We start from the raw sequence: 18,402 nt of genomic DNA on the forward strand, positions 1-18,402 counted from the left end.
CGGTTCTGGCAGCGTTTTTTATTTTACGATAAGAGACAATCGCGCTGACCTACGGCGCTGCGGAAGCCCGACCCGTCCTAATACGGGGGGTGGGGGCCTTGCGCCGAGCGGTCTCACCTGCGCCTTTAGCTCGAGCTGGACGCGTTCATCATGGCAGGCGCGAGGGTTGTCGGTGCATTGTGCCGAATTGCAGCGAGCAAGCATGCACCGTTCTCAGGTGAGTGCATACGAGACGCCGCGCACACGCGCCTTACCGGGGGGGACGTATTTGAACGCTTATATACATATTTGAACCATTTTAGCACTTTTGCAACCACGGGGTAGCCCGCTGGAGTAACTGGGACAATGCATGACCTTTCACCTACATTTGTAGAGTGGGGGGTGTGAACCCAACCAGCAGAACACAGTGATCCCTGGTCGACAAGGGCATTTTTTTTTAAAAACGTTTGTGTTATTTACTTAATATTCTAAGTGCCTGTTTTGTTTTTTAAGGCCGTGCACAGTTGCTTTTTTTTAATCTATGGGGGCAAAAAAGAATTCGCAAAGAATGTTATATATTTCGATTATTTTCACATTTTTCCCTTAAAACGACAATAAAATGTTTCGATTCTTTTGCCTTTTTCTGTCGCCTTTTACCTTTCAGGTCGTAGTAAGGAGCTTTACTCGTCTAAACCCGAAGAGGTGAAAGGCTGTTGGGGGGGTTAAATAGAGGCGAATTCTCTGTTTAATTTATAAGAAATGGTTCATAATTTGAAAATGAATGAATTTAGAGCGGTATCGGCTGTGCATTCCTTCCACATTGATCGCGTTTAGATAAAGGATATTGGCTAACGTTAGCCTGCTGTTTTATACTACGCCATCTGCACTTCGCCAAGTCTCGGTTTTGAGTGCTCGTTTACATCGTGTATTACGGTAGCCCGTTTGAGTAAGCGTGAGAAATCGAAAATATAAAAGGAACGTGTCCTACATCTTAATTAAACATGTAAATTCGTTGGAAGTTCAAACCCTTTCAAATATATTTCTTCTCAGTAAAATCCACTATGTAAAGACCACATTCTTAGCTACTCGTGACAAGCTATTTGCTGTGAGAAGGTGGAGAAATTTATAGCCCAATAAAGTATTGGGATGGCGTATAATGTCTGTCTGGTTCATTAGTACGTCATGTTTTGAAGCTCTAGCTAATAAAAGAAATGGCTGCCAAATCGACTAAATTCTTGAACATTTTCTCATGTACACATTGCATGACGAGTGTTTTAACTAAGAATTTGGAGGAATTGTGTAAAATGTTTCTTCAGTCCACTGTCATTTCTCGAACCCCTAAAAATAAACATTATCGGACCAGGATATTCAGAAAATCCACTTTCTCTGTGCTCTTGATGGGACTTTCATTTTTGCTGTAGGAATTTGGATGGCAAACCTGTGTGAGAGTCTGTTTGGTTCACTATACATCACTTTTTGAATCTATAAATTAATGAAATGAAAGTGTTGGCGAATCACTGCACTACGTTCTTGAAATGCCCTTTATCGTGACTTTCAGTCATTTGTACTGTAGGAACATGGCACAGTGGTTAACCACTGAAATGATGGTTCCTCTCGCAACTGGATCTGGGTTAAACTGGTTAAACAAAGGGATCCGGGGCAGAAAGGCCGTGCGGGGGAACGAGGCCTCTCGCGACACTGGTGCCTTATTGGTTAAGAGATCTCAAAGCAGAACGCGTCAGTCATCCCGGCGGAGGAACCGGTCGGTTACAAAAGTGGGCGTCCGAGAATGGGGCAGAGATACGAAGATCTGTGCGACCCCTGACCCGGACGTGGTCTGTGCATGCAGGCTAACGAAAACGATGTCTCTGCACGGCCAACTAGCAGAACACCTAGACCACCTGCTCCCGTCTGTGCTGGCTAACGGACGGACCACGTCACGGGGCCCAAACGCCATCCGGCTAGGAGACAAGAAACATGGGTTCTCCTATAAGGAGATTCCGAGCTGGATGAACGTGTGCAGATACAAGAAGGTAGCAACTCCAGAGGCTCAAAGTGTCACCTATTGGCAGGCCAACTGAAGTGTTTCCTGGATTGACTGCAAAAAAGGGTACGTCTCGATGCCGCACACCTGGATGAATTGAGGCCCTGAGGGACTTCATGCGGAACTCGGCGCAACACTGGAGGACAACGCTAGAAGCTCTAAGATAATTGCCAAGACAACCATAAAGTGTGATTTTATATGTCAAGGAGATGCAATGACCTCACTGCTGTTTTGCACAGGCCTGAATCTTCTCGATCAGATCACCAAGGAGAGTGTGTGTTGGTACAGATTCAGGGGTAGAGCTGCCGTCAGCCACCTCCTGTACACAGATGATGACGCGCGGAAAGCCAAGACGGAAAGAGTCGTTCTTCACCGCTCGGTGACGCCCCTACTCGGGATCTACGGCAAGAACGTATGAATGTCATTTGGTCTGGGGAAAGTGATCGGGAAGGGGGAACCGAGCTTCCACTAGGCTGTTTAACGGAGCTGGAGGACGCATACGAATACCCGGGGAATCTCCAACCACACGGGAACCAGGAGGCAGAATCCGGGTACCTCGGCAGGGCAAGGCGGGTCCTCGGGTAAGTCGAATGGGGAACAGTGAGATCAAAGCCACAAACACGCGTGTCCTGCCGGTCGTTGGACACCCCAGCAGGTACAACCGGAAGCCGGCGCCATCAAGACCACGAAACCCGTCGCAACGCGTGGGGCTGTCCCCCTAAAAGATGTGTGCCGGCCGGAAGGACCAAACGGTGGATACGGTCACCATGGAAACAGAGAAATGTACCACCAAGCAGACCTAAGAACCCTTCCGATGGATGCAAAAGGCAGAACTGAAGGACAGGACAGAGTTACTAATCTACAGCAAAAACACGAAGTTCATACCATGGGTAGATGAGAGTGTATTTCAAGAATGTAGTTGGAGTGATTTTATAAAATAAATCAAATTAAGATTCAAAATGTGATGTATACTGAAAGTAAAAAACATAAGTGGTCTTAGAAAGTGGTCTTGGTGGTTAGCATGTTTGCCTCATGGCGCTGGGGTCTTGGGTTCGAGTCCCTGTCAGGGAATGACGGTGTGTCTCCACACCCCAGGGTGCGTGTGACTGGACGTAAAAGCTGGGTTTTGGGTTCCTAGAAAGGTGATATAGAAATCTAACATTCATTCAATAGTTTCAGATTTGTAAGAATCTTTTTTTTCCCCTATGTAAGACTTTTCTACATATGTCGGTGCATTAGACTGGAGTCAGACGTTTATTTAAGTTGTAGCACACGTTTCTTTTAGGTTTTCCATATCTGCACGAAGTGTGTGAGAAGCGTCGCAACCGTAATCCTACATGTAGGCGCGCACTGCAACCTTGCGCGCCGACACCCCGACCGAACTTTTGCGCCGTGCAAATGGCGTGACCGCAGTTTTATATACGGGACTGTTTCTTACGTGGAAAGGTAGAGTAATGGAAATGCAACCAGCGATTCTTGGTGATTTTCAGCCCCGTCCGAACGGACTGCGCGCTTCCGCCCCAGTAAAGATTCGGTCGCCTTTGAGCTGCCGAGCCGCGGAAATAATCTCGGGTCATATCAGGTCGTGTGTGTGTGTGTGTGTGTGTGTGTCTTGGAAGCGCTCAAATCCCGAAGATGAGCCAGACGCTTACGAGCTTGTAGACTCATTTGCAAACTAAAATGGCATTATTGCTCTCAGAGGCGTACAAGATTATCAATCTCCACCCTTTTGGAAGTGAAGGATCACTTCCAATGTCTCATTACAGACGTCCTGTAATAAAATGTCATCGTTCCACCTCCCCATATAAAACTAAGGCACGTAAAATTGGCAAACGTTAGGCAGTACTTTGTCTCGGTTGCCGCATAAATCGGTGAAGTGTCGGATGAAGACAATGACCGTTAACGTGTTACGTCTTTATTTTTGATCATCTTCCACATTGCCTCCAGGAAATGTCAGGAAAGTTTTATTCGGCTGCCAGTAAAATGCCTGCTACAACCTCTAGGTTTGGGTGGTGTGTGTGATGTCCCCTCACACTACCCATATAACATGTTGGGTTGGGTGGTGTGTGATGTCCCCTCACACTAATAATTATAAAGATCTTGCAGCATTTTTCTCATGTGTTTTGGGGGTTATTTCACTTTGATTGATATCAAGCCTAATTTCAAAGCCCTGAAGGTCTGACAGTATTCGGACTTCCACCTGTGGTTGATTTCTTTCTCCGGGTCCCCGCCCCGCCCACGATTGTTCTGCGTCTTCATCGTAGCCGGTTCTCACCTGTCATGTGACGGCGTACCCGTGCGACAGCTGCCAGCCAGGCGCGGGCCGTCCCCGGCTTCCTCTATGACATGAGCGGCACCTTGTCGAGCTGCGCCTCCTGCAGGGTCAGGGGGCGGCGTGACTCACTCGGCTGATTAACCGGTGTCGGTGTGATTGACAGAGAGCGATGCTAATTTTGTCCTCTCGAGCACAGCTGTGGCACCGTCGGGGATCGGATGCATGAAAATGTCGTTTGTTTTAATCAAGCTTTTTTAAAAGCCTGTGGTGATCTTTTTTTTTTGTTTTTTTTAGGGAACAGATACCGGAGCCTCTCTGTATCTGCAGTGTTATCGGGTAACCATGGAAACCATGCCATAAAGCTGCATCTAATGACATATTATGAATTCTAAATCGATAACGTACTGCCACACACACTTGTCTCGTCTCACGCTCTTCTCATCTCGTCTCCCTTACAGCTCGTACTCACGTTAACTATGAGCTGAAAGATGACGTGGCCGTTGTGCGTCTCAACGATCCAACCTCTAAGGTCTCACCACACCACGAAGTCGATGTGTTGCGTTTTAAAGTCTTTCTTTGTCATTTCCGTGTTTGTGTACCGTGCTTGTACATTTAGGTCATAAGGATAAACATCTGGGTGTGTGTGTGTGTGTGTGTGTGTGTGTGTGTGTGTAGGTCAACACCCTTTCGAAGCAGATGGAAGCTGAGATAACTCAAGTAATGAATGAGGTTTGGGGAAACGCACAAGTAAAAAGTGCCGTGGTCATCTCTACCAAGCCAGGCTGCTTCGTCGCGGGGGCTGACATCAAGTACGACAAACACACACTTCCCTTGAATGGGCACTTTATGAGAGACGCCCATTTAGTAGCGGCTTGGACCTCCTTTGGCCTTCAGAATCGCACTTAACTCCGTTTTCAGTATACTCTCCGCACTTAACGCCGTTGAGAACGTTGCATGATAAAACCCCACGAGGTTGGCAGCGTAGGAACTACTTAAACACTGGCTCCGGCTAGTCCAGCACCGACAGCCGTGCCTTGTCTGAAGTCGCTCAGAACTTTAATGTCTAATTAATTTCACGTGTGTAATTCGCGCGCGCAGACGAGCTCTTATGGGGTTTCTTTGCGTACGAAAGTGCTCTGCTATTTTCTCTCGCAGCATGATCAAAGCCTGCAAGAGCGCAGAGGAAGTGACCTCACTGTCACAGGAAGGACAGAAGATGTTTGAGAAGATCGAGAAATCGCCGATCCCGGTCGTGGCAGCCATTAACGGTTCCTGTCTGGGCGGGGGCCTGGAGGTAAGACCAGAAGACGGACGGACGGAGGAAGCGATGGGTGGACGGCTGTGCTAATGGTGGTCTGCACCGCTGGTCCAGGGTCAGTCACTAATTGTTGTCCTCTCTCTGTTGCAGCTTGCAATCGCTTGTCAGTACCGCCTGGCCACGAAGAGTAAGAAAACCGTGCTGGGAACACCCGAGGTGTTGCTGGGTCTGCTCCCAGGGGCCGGGGGCACGCAACGACTTCCTAAAATGGTGAGACTCTCTGCACACGCTCCCTAAGCTTCTTTGTTACCTGCTCTTGCCGGGTGCTGAATTTTCAGACGCTCCCTACGCGGCCAAGTCACATTCCGATCAGCGGTTTGGGCTTCTGACTGCAGAGGGCGGCTCGTCACGGAAAAACCCAACTCCGCGGAACTTTTTGCGATGCGTTTTTACATTTCTTTTAATGCTGCCACATGTTTCATCAAGGTGGGACTTCCTACCGCGTTTGATATGATGCTAACAGGAAGAAACATCCGGGCAGACAAGGCCAAGAAAATGGGTCTACTCCACCAAATCATCGACCCACTGGGTTAGTCAGTTAGCAATTTACAGACACTCCCTTACTGGAACACTGGGTTTCATCTCTCTGTTTAATGTGTGTGTGTGTGTGTGTGTGTGTGTAGGTCCAGGACTAAAGAGTCCAGAGGAGAGGACTATGGAATATTTGGAGGAGGTGGCAGTGGGCGTGGCTAAAGATCTTGCTGCTAAGAAAGTCACTGTGGACAAGAAGAAAGGCTTAATCCAGAGTAATACACACACACACACACACACACACACACACACTCAGATGAGTCATCACTGGTTTTACCAGAGGGTTTCACCATACCCACTCACCAGTTCTCTCTCTCGTGTGTGTGTGTGTCTGTGTGTTGGACAGAGCTGCAGGACGTGGTTATGGGATTTCCCTTTGTGAGGAAACAGATCTACAATACAGTTACCAAGAAAGTGATGAAGCAGACTAAAGGTCTTTATCCAGCACCCCTCAAAATCATAGAGGTACACACACACACACACACACGCGCGCACACACACCTCGCAGGGGAACAGACATACGCGCATGAGCACACGTGTGTGCATATGCTCATGCACACAGACACACACACGGTTACACAAGGGGTCATTTTTACACCTCTTTCCAGATTACTCTCTCTGTCTCTTGGCTTCATGGGTAAACACAAACGCACGTTAACATTTATGGTGTTTAGCGGATACTTATCCTGTAAGCATGATTTTTGAGGATGTACTGTGCTGATCACAAACTGCCAGTGTTCTGTGTGTGTGTGTGTGTGTGTTAGTGTGTACAGTCTGGTGTGGAGAAAGGTTCTTCTACAGGATACCAGGTGGAGTCAGAGGTCAGTATCATTGCATCACATCTCTGGGCCCAGTGGCTGCCATTACGTTGCTTAGCAACCGCATCCTGTCTCAGCAGCTGTCTGAATCATGAACACAACTGTTTCCTAACTTTTCTTGGCCTACAAACTTGGATATGGAGTTCGACCGGTACATTCTCTAGCTATGCAGGGTCGCACCTCTAGGGGGTGCTGCGCAGGGCGTTAACACTGAATCCTTTTTTTTTTAAACCTTTGCATCCCAGAACTTCGGCAAACTGGGGATGACGGCGGAATCGAGAGCTCTGATTGGCCTGTACCAAGGTCAAGTGGCCTGCAAAAAGAACAACTTTGGCACTCCAGAGAGAGAACTGAAGTGAGTCTGGAAGGAGGGGCTTAGATGGCTTGGCCAGTCGGATGCGTATCTAGGGTGGCTGCGATAACTGTATGCGTGCTTGTGATTGGTCAGGACCTTGGCCATCCTCGGGGCGGGACTGATGGGAGCCGGTATCGCCCAGGTAACGGTGGACAAAGGCGTGGCCACCATCCTGAAAGACACCACGCTAGAGGGTCTGGCCAGAGGTCAACAGCAAGTGTACAAGGGGTGAGATCACACACACACACACAAAACACAGCATGAAATCCCCTGCTAGATTTTATATACAAAACCTGCAGTGCAGTATTTCACCCAGTAGAGGGCGACAAGTGTGTAGGAAAGCTGTAATAGCGTGAAGCATGGAGCTTTTTTTATCTGGTTTTCTGCTTGTTTCACGGCAGCTTTTCCATCTGTACGCTAACAGTCTCAGCAGCTGCAGGTAGAAACTGCGTCTCACTGTCTCTCATTTTGACTCTCTGCCCCCCCCCCTCTTCCGGTCTGTCTCTTACACAGAGGAGTTTGAAATTTGAATTTGTGTGTGTGTCAGGCTGAACGATAAGGTGAAGAAGAGGGGCATAACGTCATTCGAGAGGGATGCGACCCTGTCCTTTCTGACGGGGCAGCTGGACTACAGCGGCTTCCAGAAGGCCGACATGGTGATCGAGGCCGTGTTCGAAGACCTGGCGATCAAACACCAGGTGTTGAAGGAGGTAGAAGCGGTAAGTGTGTGTGTGTGTGTGTGTGTGCGTGCCTGCATACAGCTACAGCCATATGCTAATGAGTGTGTATGTTCAGTGGTAGCTCAGTGGTTAAAGTACTGGACTTGTAATGTTGATAACTGTGGGTGTGTGTATGCTAATAGATGAGTGGGTGTGTTTACTGTGCACAGGTGACTCCTGCCCACTGTATATTTGCGTCCAATACATCAGCGCTACCCATCAGAGATATTGCTGCTGTCAGCAAGAGACCTGAGAAGGTGTGTGTGTTATTGCGAGTGCTGGCGTGTTCTGTGATGAAACTTTTTTGTGTTCTGTTTGTGGAACTTCAAATCGGATGCTGTATATACCGCATGTGTTGTAGGTTATTGGGATGCACTACTTTTCCCCAGTGGACAAGATGCAGTTGCTGGAGATCATCACCACAGACAAAACGTCCAAGGACACTACCGCGTCCGCCGTGGCTCTGGGCCTCCGACAGGGCAAAATCATCATAGTAGTGGGGGTGTGTGTGTGTCTGGTTATTTCAGTGGTGCTTCTATATCGGTTACCAATTTTCTTCGGGATCAATAGAGTCTTTCCTCTCTCTAGGATGGTCCAGGATTCTATACAACACGCTGCTTGGCTCCCATGTTGGCAGAAGCAGTCCGACTCCTGCAGGTGTGTGTTTGGGGCACTCTCTGTTGTCAATCACTCGGATCCAGTCTGTCTAATTTAACTGGTGAAGACGTCTGTAGTGCGAGTTGTGGAACCCTGTACATTTTGTTGGCTGTGCCAACAGGAAGGGGTGGGGCCAAAAATGCTAGACTCCTTGACGACAAGTATTGGGTTTCCTGTCGGCATGGCAACCCTGGCGGATGAGGTCGGTATTGACGTGGCGGCCCACGTAGCAGAGGATCTTGGGAAGGCGTTTGGTCAGAGATTCGGTGGCGGCAATGTGGAGTTGCTGAAGACCATGGTTCAGAAAGGGTTTAAAGGTGTGTACACACACACACACACGCACTGTCACATGCACCAATTGTAACGATTGCCTGATTTGAGCACTTTAAGATATAGCTCAAGTTAAAATAATTTTTTCCTGAACGAGATGAATATACTATTATTTATTTATTATTCTAGCACATAGTTTAGGCAATCATTTTTGTGTGTGTGTGTGTGTGTGTTCTCGCTCCAGGCCGTAAATCTGGTAAGGGTTGCTTCCTCTATGGAGCCAAGTCAAAGGACAAGCAAGTGAACCCTGGAGCTGAGGAGATTCTGAAGACCTTTAAACTAACGGCGCCCCCTGCTGTGTGAGAGCTACACTACATGCAACACACACACTCTGCACACGTAACGTACATTAGATACGTAGATTAGACGTGTTCCTGGATTGTGCATTATACAGTGTTGTATCATCGTAATTGGTGGGTGAGTAGAATCACAGGCATGTCAGTGCAGGGAATGTGCGTAGGTGTACTGAATCTACTTCACAAATGTGTGTCTGTGTGTGTCCAGGTCCGGAAACGAGGACGTGCAGTATCGCCTGATCTGCAGGTTCGTGAATGAGGCCGTTCTGTGTCTGCAGGAGGGAATTCTTCCCGATCCCATTCAGGGTGACATCGGAGCCGTGTTCGGTCTGGGCTTCCCTCCCTGCTTCGGAGGTGACCCCTCACACACACACACACACACACACACACGATTAAACGGTACGCACGCCACCTTGGTGCGCAGGTTGAAATACATTCGGAGTGTCATAAGGAATCTTCTCTTTCTGTGGCGCGACTCCCGGTATCCCGCCCTGAACACGTGCTCCGACGTTTGTTCCAGGCCCATTCCGCTTCGTGGACACGTTCGGAGCCGACCGGCTGCTTCAGAAGATGAAACGTTATGAAGAGTTTTACGGGAATCACTTTACCCCATGCCAGCTCCTCCAGGACCATGCCAGAGACCCTAGCAAAAGGTTCCACAAGTAAACTTGGGTCAAAGGTCACAACCCACCAACCGTTTGACCTCGGCGCGGCCTGTCCGTCCATCAATAGCTTCACGCTTGGAGTCTGGATGAGAAACATATTTTTACTGATGTGATGAATGCCTTTTCAGACATGAGAACTGTGTTTAAGGGGCTGTTTACCTCAATATAAACATTTTTATTTTAGTAACAGTCAAGATTTCAGTTGCTTCTAATAAATTGGCACTAATAAAACCCTGCTAATGAAGAATAAGCCAGTCTTTTTTTTTTTTTATCTATTTAACAATCTCACCGTTTAACTATTAATTATTTAACGATAGAAGCAACTGACGTACTTTCATACGCATCGGGTACTACCTGCAATATCGCCACAGCGCCTCTAGGGGGCGCCCGAGACGCGGTGTCTTTCTGACGCTGTCGGTTTAGTGAATTTGTTTTATTTTTGCCTTCTTTTTAATTGTGTATAATTTTCATTTAGTTAAATGTCGATCCACTGCCTTTTCCAGAATGTTCTCAGCCCGTTTTCATGCTCACCTGCCAAATAAAGCAAATTCCATGGTACTAAATTTAACGTGTGTAATTTTACAATTTACTTTAGTTACGGCTTTTGCCGACTTATAAAAGTGCTTTGTCATATACTCCTGGAATACATCCCAGCCAGTAGAGCAGGTTGGAGTCCAATACACCAATGATCTATAATACTGTAGAAATACAGGGATCACTGTTGTACTCAGACAACGATATGTGTAATAAATCCTAAAAAGGACCCTCCAATAAGTACTAAAGTTTGTTAGTTAACACGGGTGAAGGTTTTCATTTCAATATTCCACCAATAAAGGGGTCTTTGAGTTGCACACACATTCACACACCAGTGTAAACACCATGGCGGATGTCTCGGCGTCCTTAGGTTGGACAAAACGGCTGTACCACGTTTCAGAGTTGAGACCAGAGACACCCCCCCCCCCCCCCCCACACACACACACACACACACACACACACCAAAGGGCCGTTTCTCCACCATAAACACCCAGCTAACATCCAGTCAGACTTCAGCTGAGTAAGCACAATCGAGTTCTTTATTCGTTTCTTTTTTTTAATTATTAATATTTTAAACTAATCCATACGGATTAAAATCATACAGGAGGTGAAATTTCAGTATAAATGAAATAAACACTGTAGCTGTTAAAACATTATTCGGAGTACGACGCGTGTCCGTGTATATTATGCACTCGAAACACTCCGTTGTGGCTTCCCCAGTGCTGAGAACGTACTGTGGAACACTGATAGAAGCCTGCCCAAACCCTCTCATTACACACACACACACACACACACACACACACACACACACACACACACACACACACACTCCAGTCTGGCACACAAAAGCTGTGGTTAGTAAGCGTTTAATCACTGTCACTTAATTACAGCGTGCTTGCGGGCGCGAGGGTGACATCCACTCTACCTTTTTTCTCTCCGTTGGGGTGTGTGTGTGTGTGTGTGTGTGTGTGTGTGTGTGGAGTTGCAGACAGAATTTTGGAGCGTCCTTTACGCACACGAACTCCGGCGTCGCGCGCGCCCGCGCGCGAACGCTGCTGGCACCGGCGCGCGTGAAGCGGGCCGTCGTCGACGCACGTGACGGAGTAGAACGAGAGTCCATATTCAGGAATAAATAAATGTGTGTTGAGTGTTAAAGTGTTTTTAAGATCTCGCCAATGAATCAATAATCGCTTTACGTCCTGGTCAGCGTGTGGTACTGCAGAAATTCCATTAAAACAGTGTGCGTGTGCGCGCACGCGTGCATTAGTAAGCTCGGTGAACGCGCCCTTGATTTTGGCTGCGTACCACTAACTTGAGACTTTAAAAAATGACTTCTTAAAAAATGAATCCTCGCTACTCTATTCCAACAGCCAGGGACAGGGGAGAAATTCGTCTTATGGTACTAGTCACTAGTCCACTTACAGTTAACAAAAAAACGAAATGAAACCGCACACAATTAAAGTCAAGCAACCTGGAGAGTTGTCACATTGTGGGTCATCATAAGTCTAACGCTTAAAAAACGGAGCAGAAATGTCGTTTCATGGCTTCATCAGGTAGTTTGCGTAAAACCGTCGCTCAGCAACTTCAGATGATGAGGGTTAGTCCAAGACTCTGGATCAACACCTCTGCTCAGCACCGCCCAACACCGAACACCCGAACGTCACACCATACAATCGCAAAATTGTGCTCAGAATTACATTAGTCACTATTTATTGTCACACATTTATGATCGAGGAGGTGTAGTCCTCAGAAGGTCCCCTTATTTCCACAGTGTCCATACAGCAGGGACATTTGGGGACGTCTCTGGAGTAGCTGTGAAGGTTTGCGCTGAATGAGTGATATTTAAATATATAAAAACTCTTCTGTCAAAACTTAGATTGCTACTGCATCAGAGACATTCAGTGGCTGATAACTTTGAAGCCTGTCTCACACACACACACACACACACACACACACACACACACACACACACACACACACACACACCCAAGTGATGGTGTTTAGTAGTTTGATGGGACTGTGTCCCTTAGCAGCTGAGCCTCCAAACCTATAAAACATATCAGTGCGATGAGTATGATACCATTCTCACACACACACACACACACACACACACACACACACACACACACACAGTATTGTGCTTCTTCTCTCTGGCACATTGTAACGTATCTGTGTGACCATCGCGTTGCCTGTACGTGCGCTTGTGCGAGTGTGTGTGTCGGCTCATATCTTGGGCCTCCATCCCTTGATAAACTGCATGACCTTCTTGACCTGTAGTTTCGTGAGGCTGAAGTCGTCGGAGAGGATCTCCTCCGTCAGCTGGGTGAAGATGGAGCCGTCGATCCTCTCCCTGCTGAACACGCCCACCACGTCGTCCGACAGTCCGATGAACCGCAGGCTGGCCGACACCTCCTCCACCGAGAGCCAGCAGAGGTCGGCAGGGGGTCGCCACGACGACTCGGCGCCGCCCTGGGCGCCCCTGACCACACCGGAGGTGTCCTCCTCCTCTGTGCTCTTTGTCGGTCTGGATACAGGAACCGCGCCGGCCTCTGGGGTTTCCTGATTGGCTTGAGGCTCCGGAGGGGTGGAGCTACAGAGGTCGGGTATTGGAGCAGGGGAGTTCTGGGGCTCGCCAGTGGCGAGCCAATCGGAAGAGGCGTGGGCATGGCCAGGGTTGGCGAAAGGGTTCAGAGCACCGAACGGCGCAAAGCGGCTCTGCGCGGCCCGGCGGGACAGGGGGCAGGCGGAGTAATTCTTTTGGAGAGAGTCAGCGCTTAGCAGGGGTGTGTTCAGTACGTTGGAGGTGAAGGCCACGCCTCCTCTGGGGCGGGACCAGCAGACCTGCGCTGGTTGGCTGGGGTCGGGTGACGCGGAGGCGTCGGGGGTCACGCAGTCGGCCCACGTGCAGGGGTAACAGTACAGGGAGTAGGACTCAGGAGATGGAGAGCTGTTCCCACTACGAGGACCGGAGCTGAGGGAGAGCGAGAGAGCGCGTGAGAGAGAGAGAGAGAGTGTGTGTGTGTGTGTGTGTGTGTGTGTGTGTGTGTGTAGCTGTACCTCTCATGCAGGCCCGAGGAGTAATACGACAGGTTTGGGCTGCGTGTGCTTGTGGGCGGAGCTTTAGGAAAACGGGGAGGGACTGGAGGGCTAGGGGCGGGGCCTCCTGCTTTAGCACAGCGAGGTGGAACGGGGGGGGCATTAAGGAAGCGACACTCCTCCTTCACCTGAGAGAGAGAGAGAGAGAGAGAGAGAGAGAGAGAGAGAGAGAGAGAGAGAGATTGGATTTACCTAGTAAACCAAAGACATCAAACATATTTCTTCCCACATTTGAATCTGTAGCTCGTCTTACGGCTCTGTAAGTGACCCCAGAAGTGACCCCTGCTCTGACCACATTACGGTCACTCCCTCTCGGCTGTCCCAGCGTGCACCTGCATGACCCTGATTCCACGTTCCTGAGCTCACACACATCACACACGTGCCACTGCTGTCCTGCAGTCCCTCAGTTTAGAAACTGGACAAGCTCCCTGCAAGACCATGTCCACCCGCACCATATCTGTCCACCCACACCATATCTGACCCACCCGCACCATATCTGTCCACCCGCACCATATCTGACCACCCGCACCATATCTGTCCACCCGCACCATATCTGACCCACCCGCACCATATCTGACCACCCGCACCATATCTGTCCACCCGCACCATATCTGACCACCCGCACCATATCTGACCCACCCGCACCATATCTGTCCACCCGCACCATATCTGACCACCCGCACCATATCTGTCCACCCACACCATATCTGACCCACCCGCACCATATCTGTCCACCCGCACCATATCTGTCCACCCGCACCATATCTGTCCACCCGCACCATATCTGACCCACCCACACCATATCTGTCCACCCGCACCATATCTGTCCACCCACACCATATCTGTCCACCCGCACCATATCTGTCCACCCGCACCATATCTGACCCACCCGCACCATATCTGTCCACCCGCACCATATCTGTCCACCCGCACCATATCTCATGCCCTTCTGAAGGTTCCAGGTGAGTAACTGCAGTGTACTGCAGTAAGAGATGTGGATATTCAGTGTAGTGAAGCACACAGAGTTTATATATATATATATATATTTATACAGAGAGAGAGAGAGAGAGAGATATTCAACATTGTAGTAAAGTACACAGAGTTTCCAGAGAAACAGGACGTTTTGGACAGAGGTCCTTCATCAGCTGTGCAAGCAAAGTGCTTCTGAATTAGCTAGTTTATATATATATATATATATATATATATATATGACCTAATACACTAATATAAGGATTCTTCCATGCAGACGACTATTTACTATTTACTATTTATTATTTACTATGGTAAGACACCCTGGCCAAGATCATCTGCTAAACGATTTAAATGTAAATGTAAGCAAACACATCCTTAGGCAAGACCGCGTACCCTTTCAATAGCACAGGATTTAGACCAACAAGGCGGCCGTTGCCATGACAATGCAGACGACCCTTGTGCCGGTTGTACGTGCTGCATAGCCGTGTCGTGCTTTATGAAGTGGGTGGTGTCCAGTCTGAGTGCCGCTAACTTTATTGCTGTGGGTAAATGTCACCTCTCAGAATGGCAGGAACCTCGGAGACTTGCGTATGCATGTGATTGCAGTCCCATCCCCTCACTAAGCCTTTGGAAGCCAGGCTGAGAGCTACAACTTGAGACTAAAAAAAGAGTCACACACTGCAGATCGGAGTCACCACACTGTAGATCAGAGTCAGTACACTGTAGATCGGAGTCAGTACACTGTAGATCAGAGTCACTACACTGTAGATCAGAGTCAGTAGACTGTAGATCGGAGTCACCACACTGTAGATCAGAGTCAGTACACTGTAGATCGGAGTCAGTACACTGTAGATCAGAGTCACTACACTGTAGATCAGAGTCAGTAGACTGTAGATCAGAGCCACTACACTGTAGATCAGAGTCAGTAGACTGTAGATCAGTCAGCACACTGTAGATCAGTCAGTAGACTGTAGATCAGAGTCACTACACTGTAGATCAGAGTCAGTAGACTGTAGATCAGAGTCACTACACTGTAGATCAGAGTCAGTAGACTGTAGATCAGTCAGCACACTGTAGATCAGTCAGTAGACTGTAGATCAGAGTCACTACACTGTAGATCAGAGTCAGTAGACTGTAGATCAGTCAGCACACTGTAGATCAGTCAGTACACTGTAGATCAGAGTCACTACACTGTAGATCAGAGTCAGTAGACTGTAGATCAGAGTCAGCACACTGTAGATCATTCAGCACATGGTAGATCAGAGTCACCACACCGTCAGCACACACTGGATCAGAGGACCGTGAAAGAACCGTCATTAACAGCTCACTCTGAATATCCTCTTATTAGTCGAGAGAACGTTAACACTGATGTGTCAGACAGCTCAAGACTGTAGAGCCACCGGTTTTACAGACCATAATACGCAACCTCAGCCAGCTGGGATATCCAACTGGAATGTCAGAATGTGTTTTGTACAGGTCCACCGATAAAGCATTCCCCAGGACTTGACCCTGTCTTGACCCTTGATCAGTTCCTCAGGGTAATTTTTACAAAATAGAAACTTTAACACATTTGCGAACTGGGTGTGTGTGTGTGTGTGTGCATTTGTGTGCGTGTCTCTATTTGTGTGTGTCCATGTGTGGTAACAAAATTTGTGTGGTAGCAAAGGACCAAAACGACAAAGTGATCGAGAGAGAGAGAGAGAGAGAGAGAGAGAGAGAGAGAGAGAGAGAGAGAGACTATAATTCCAACTGTCAGAGCTACATAGAATAATCACCTCTGTAGCCCTGATGATCCTGTAAAGTTTCTGAGGCTCTTTTGGTGTGTGTGTGTGTGTGTGTGTGTTCATGCCCTGTTCCGGTAAGTGTGTGGTCATTACTAGACCTGTAAAAGCCGTATCAATAATTTAGACTTTAGTCTGGAACAGCAGTGCTTTATGACGCTTTACAGACCTTAATGTACATTAATTCTCCATACATGACCATACGTGTGAGTGTGTGTGTGTGTCTCCCGAGAGCCTTGACCTGTGTGCAAGCAGTTTTTTAAAGTCTGCAGTGACTCTTTAGCTAAAAAAGAGAGAGAGAGAGAGAGAGAGAGAGAGGAAAAGAAAGAGCAAAAATGATAAAGTGGAAGACAGGAGTGGTTGTTTACATTTTTTTTGCACATGGACGCCAGAGCAGTGAACTGTGGGTAAAAGTGTCCACTCACAGCTTCTGACTTGGGGGGGACAGGGGGCGGAGTGGACGCTCGCTCGGCCTCCATCTGGACCACCGCCACGTGGGCGGAGCCTCCCGTGCCGTCCAATGACGAGGTGGAGTGGAAGGATATGAGGTTGTGCTCTGCCTTCCCACCACTCTCGGGCACCTCCCCATAGCTCCCGCCGCTCTGATTGGTCCACAGCTCCTCATAAGGGATCTCCTGGGCCTCCGCGGGCCAGTCGGGTGTGACGTACTCGCGCTCCTCTCCCTCTCCCTCGGCGGGCGGCGCGCGGGCCTCCCCCGGAGCCGGCGGGTGCGCCGCGCCTCCGCCCTCGTACACGCACAGCGCCAGCCTCCGGAGCGGCGGGCGCGGCTGAGCTCGGTGCCACGGGCTGGCGCACTCCTCCGCCAGCTCCGCCCGCGCCTCCCGCACCGCACGCGAGTACCCGTCCGGGTCGAAGGCCTCGCGGCAGCGCAGGGCGCTCCGCAGCGCCACGCGCTGGAAGGCCGGGTCCGCGTGCAGCAGCCCGTCCGGGAGCGAGAAGCGCGGCATGTCGGCCAGCAGCAGGAAGTGCGACGGGACCACCTGGTCCTTGCGCAGGACGCAGCACAGGACCACCGTCTTACTGATGATGCTCAGGAGCTTGTAGCGCTGGCCCTCGCGCACGGCGTGCCGGTCGTACGGGTTGCGCGGCGGCCGGCTGGGCACGGCCACATTGACAGGCAGGCGCACACACTCAATGATGCTGCGCACCGTGTGCTCGCCTGCCTGCATCTGCAGCTCCAGCGGCGAGCGCGTACAGAAACTGCCGCGGCAGCCGAACGGCAGGCTCACGCTCTCGTTGGTGCGGTGGTTCATGCAGATCAGGCAGGGCGTCTTGGCGCGAGCCGACCGGCCCGGGGCTCCGCCCACCCGGCCCAGACGGCGCAGCAGGGCACCCAGGCGGGACTTGTCTCGCGGGGACTGGACGCAGAGCAGCTCGGTGCGGCCCATCAGGGTCAGCTCGTCGCCCGCCTGAAGGGAGAAGTTGTACACCTCGCTATCCTCGCTGAACTCGCCCGACACCACCTGCGGGAGGGCGAGAGGGAGAGGGAGAAATTGAGAGAAGGATTGTGAGTTTCACTTTTATTGGAGTGTGTATACTGGTAAGGGATACACACACACACACACACTGTTCCTGGAATGTGGAGATTTTAAATGCCCTCATCACATAAAGAACACAGGAGATGGAGATAACTAGCTAAGGTAGTCAGGCCAAACATGACCCGCCAGTGGACGTATAATGTGTGTGCGTGTGTGTGTGTGTGTGTGTGTGTGTGCGCGAGAGAGAGGGAGAGAGAGGAAATGTCAGCCTTACGGGGGTGCTAAGCTTTGGGATGTGATGTGTTCTTCTCTCGCCTCATTCAGAAAGGGCTTTAGAAAAGCTATTCACACACACACACAGTCGGCGACCTTCTCTAAACCTCACACACCAATGATTCTGAACCTTTCTCACACTCATTCGCAACAGTCCCGCGTGCGACGTGGGATTTGTAGTTTCCGTCTAATTTGAGTGCCGTGTGTTGTTTAATTATTATTATTGTTATTATTATTATTGTTGTTGTTATTGTTATTGT

At 49.4% G+C, this 18,402-nt stretch overlaps 2 protein-coding genes across 3 annotated transcripts in view; one reads left to right on the forward strand and one right to left on the reverse strand.

The window, feature by feature from the left end:
* The first annotated feature begins 60 nt into the window (after nt 1-60).
* On the forward strand, nt 61-10,550 carry hadhaa (hydroxyacyl-CoA dehydrogenase trifunctional multienzyme complex subunit alpha a). Its single transcript, XM_027031397.3, has 20 exons — nt 61-217; nt 4,593-4,634; nt 4,757-4,827; nt 4,974-5,107; nt 5,454-5,592; nt 5,707-5,826; nt 6,043-6,145; nt 6,240-6,362; nt 6,494-6,612; nt 6,912-6,968; nt 7,211-7,320; nt 7,414-7,548; nt 7,868-8,039; nt 8,210-8,296; nt 8,401-8,541; nt 8,628-8,696; nt 8,818-9,013; nt 9,211-9,325; nt 9,531-9,676; nt 9,843-10,550. The coding sequence occupies exons 1-20, from the start codon at nt 151-153 to the stop codon at nt 9,986-9,988; spliced, it is 2,292 nt and encodes a 763-aa protein (XP_026887198.2). The 5' UTR covers nt 61-150; the 3' UTR covers nt 9,989-10,550.
* Nucleotides 10,551-11,038: 488 nt separating this feature from the next.
* gareml (GRB2 associated, regulator of MAPK1-like) overlaps nt 11,039-18,402 on the reverse strand; it is a 14,846-nt gene continuing 7,482 nt past the window's right edge. For both annotated transcript variants that reach the window (XM_035528804.2, XM_081695413.1), the window contains 3 exons: nt 16,796-17,854; nt 13,579-13,745; nt 11,039-13,492 (listed from right to left, as the gene is read on the reverse strand). In XM_035528804.2, the coding sequence (XP_035384697.1) occupies nt 12,745-13,492; nt 13,579-13,745; nt 16,796-17,854 (1,974 nt within the window). In that variant the 3' untranslated portion in view covers nt 11,039-12,744. The remainder of the gene's footprint in view (nt 13,493-13,578; nt 13,746-16,795; nt 17,855-18,402) is intronic.

Source organism: Electrophorus electricus, chromosome 2 (assembly GCF_041902795.1).
Source record: "Electrophorus electricus isolate QZ-2024a chromosome 2, ASM4190279v1, whole genome shotgun sequence".
In the NCBI taxonomy this organism is placed as follows: domain Eukaryota; kingdom Metazoa; phylum Chordata; class Actinopteri; order Gymnotiformes; family Gymnotidae; genus Electrophorus; species Electrophorus electricus.

Bases quoted from the DNA above. Each gene is read 5' to 3' on its own strand.
- hadhaa (XM_027031397.3), top strand. From the start codon at position 151: ATGGCAGGCGCGAGGGTTGTCGGTGCATTGTGCCGAATTGCAGCGAGC. The intron at 4,635-4,756 runs GTAACCATGGAA...TCTCCCTTACAG, and splicing joins TGTATCTGCAGTGTTATCGG to CTCGTACTCACGTTAACTAT. The intron at 8,697-8,817 runs GTGTGTGTTTGG...CTGTGCCAACAG, and splicing joins AAGCAGTCCGACTCCTGCAG to GAAGGGGTGGGGCCAAAAAT.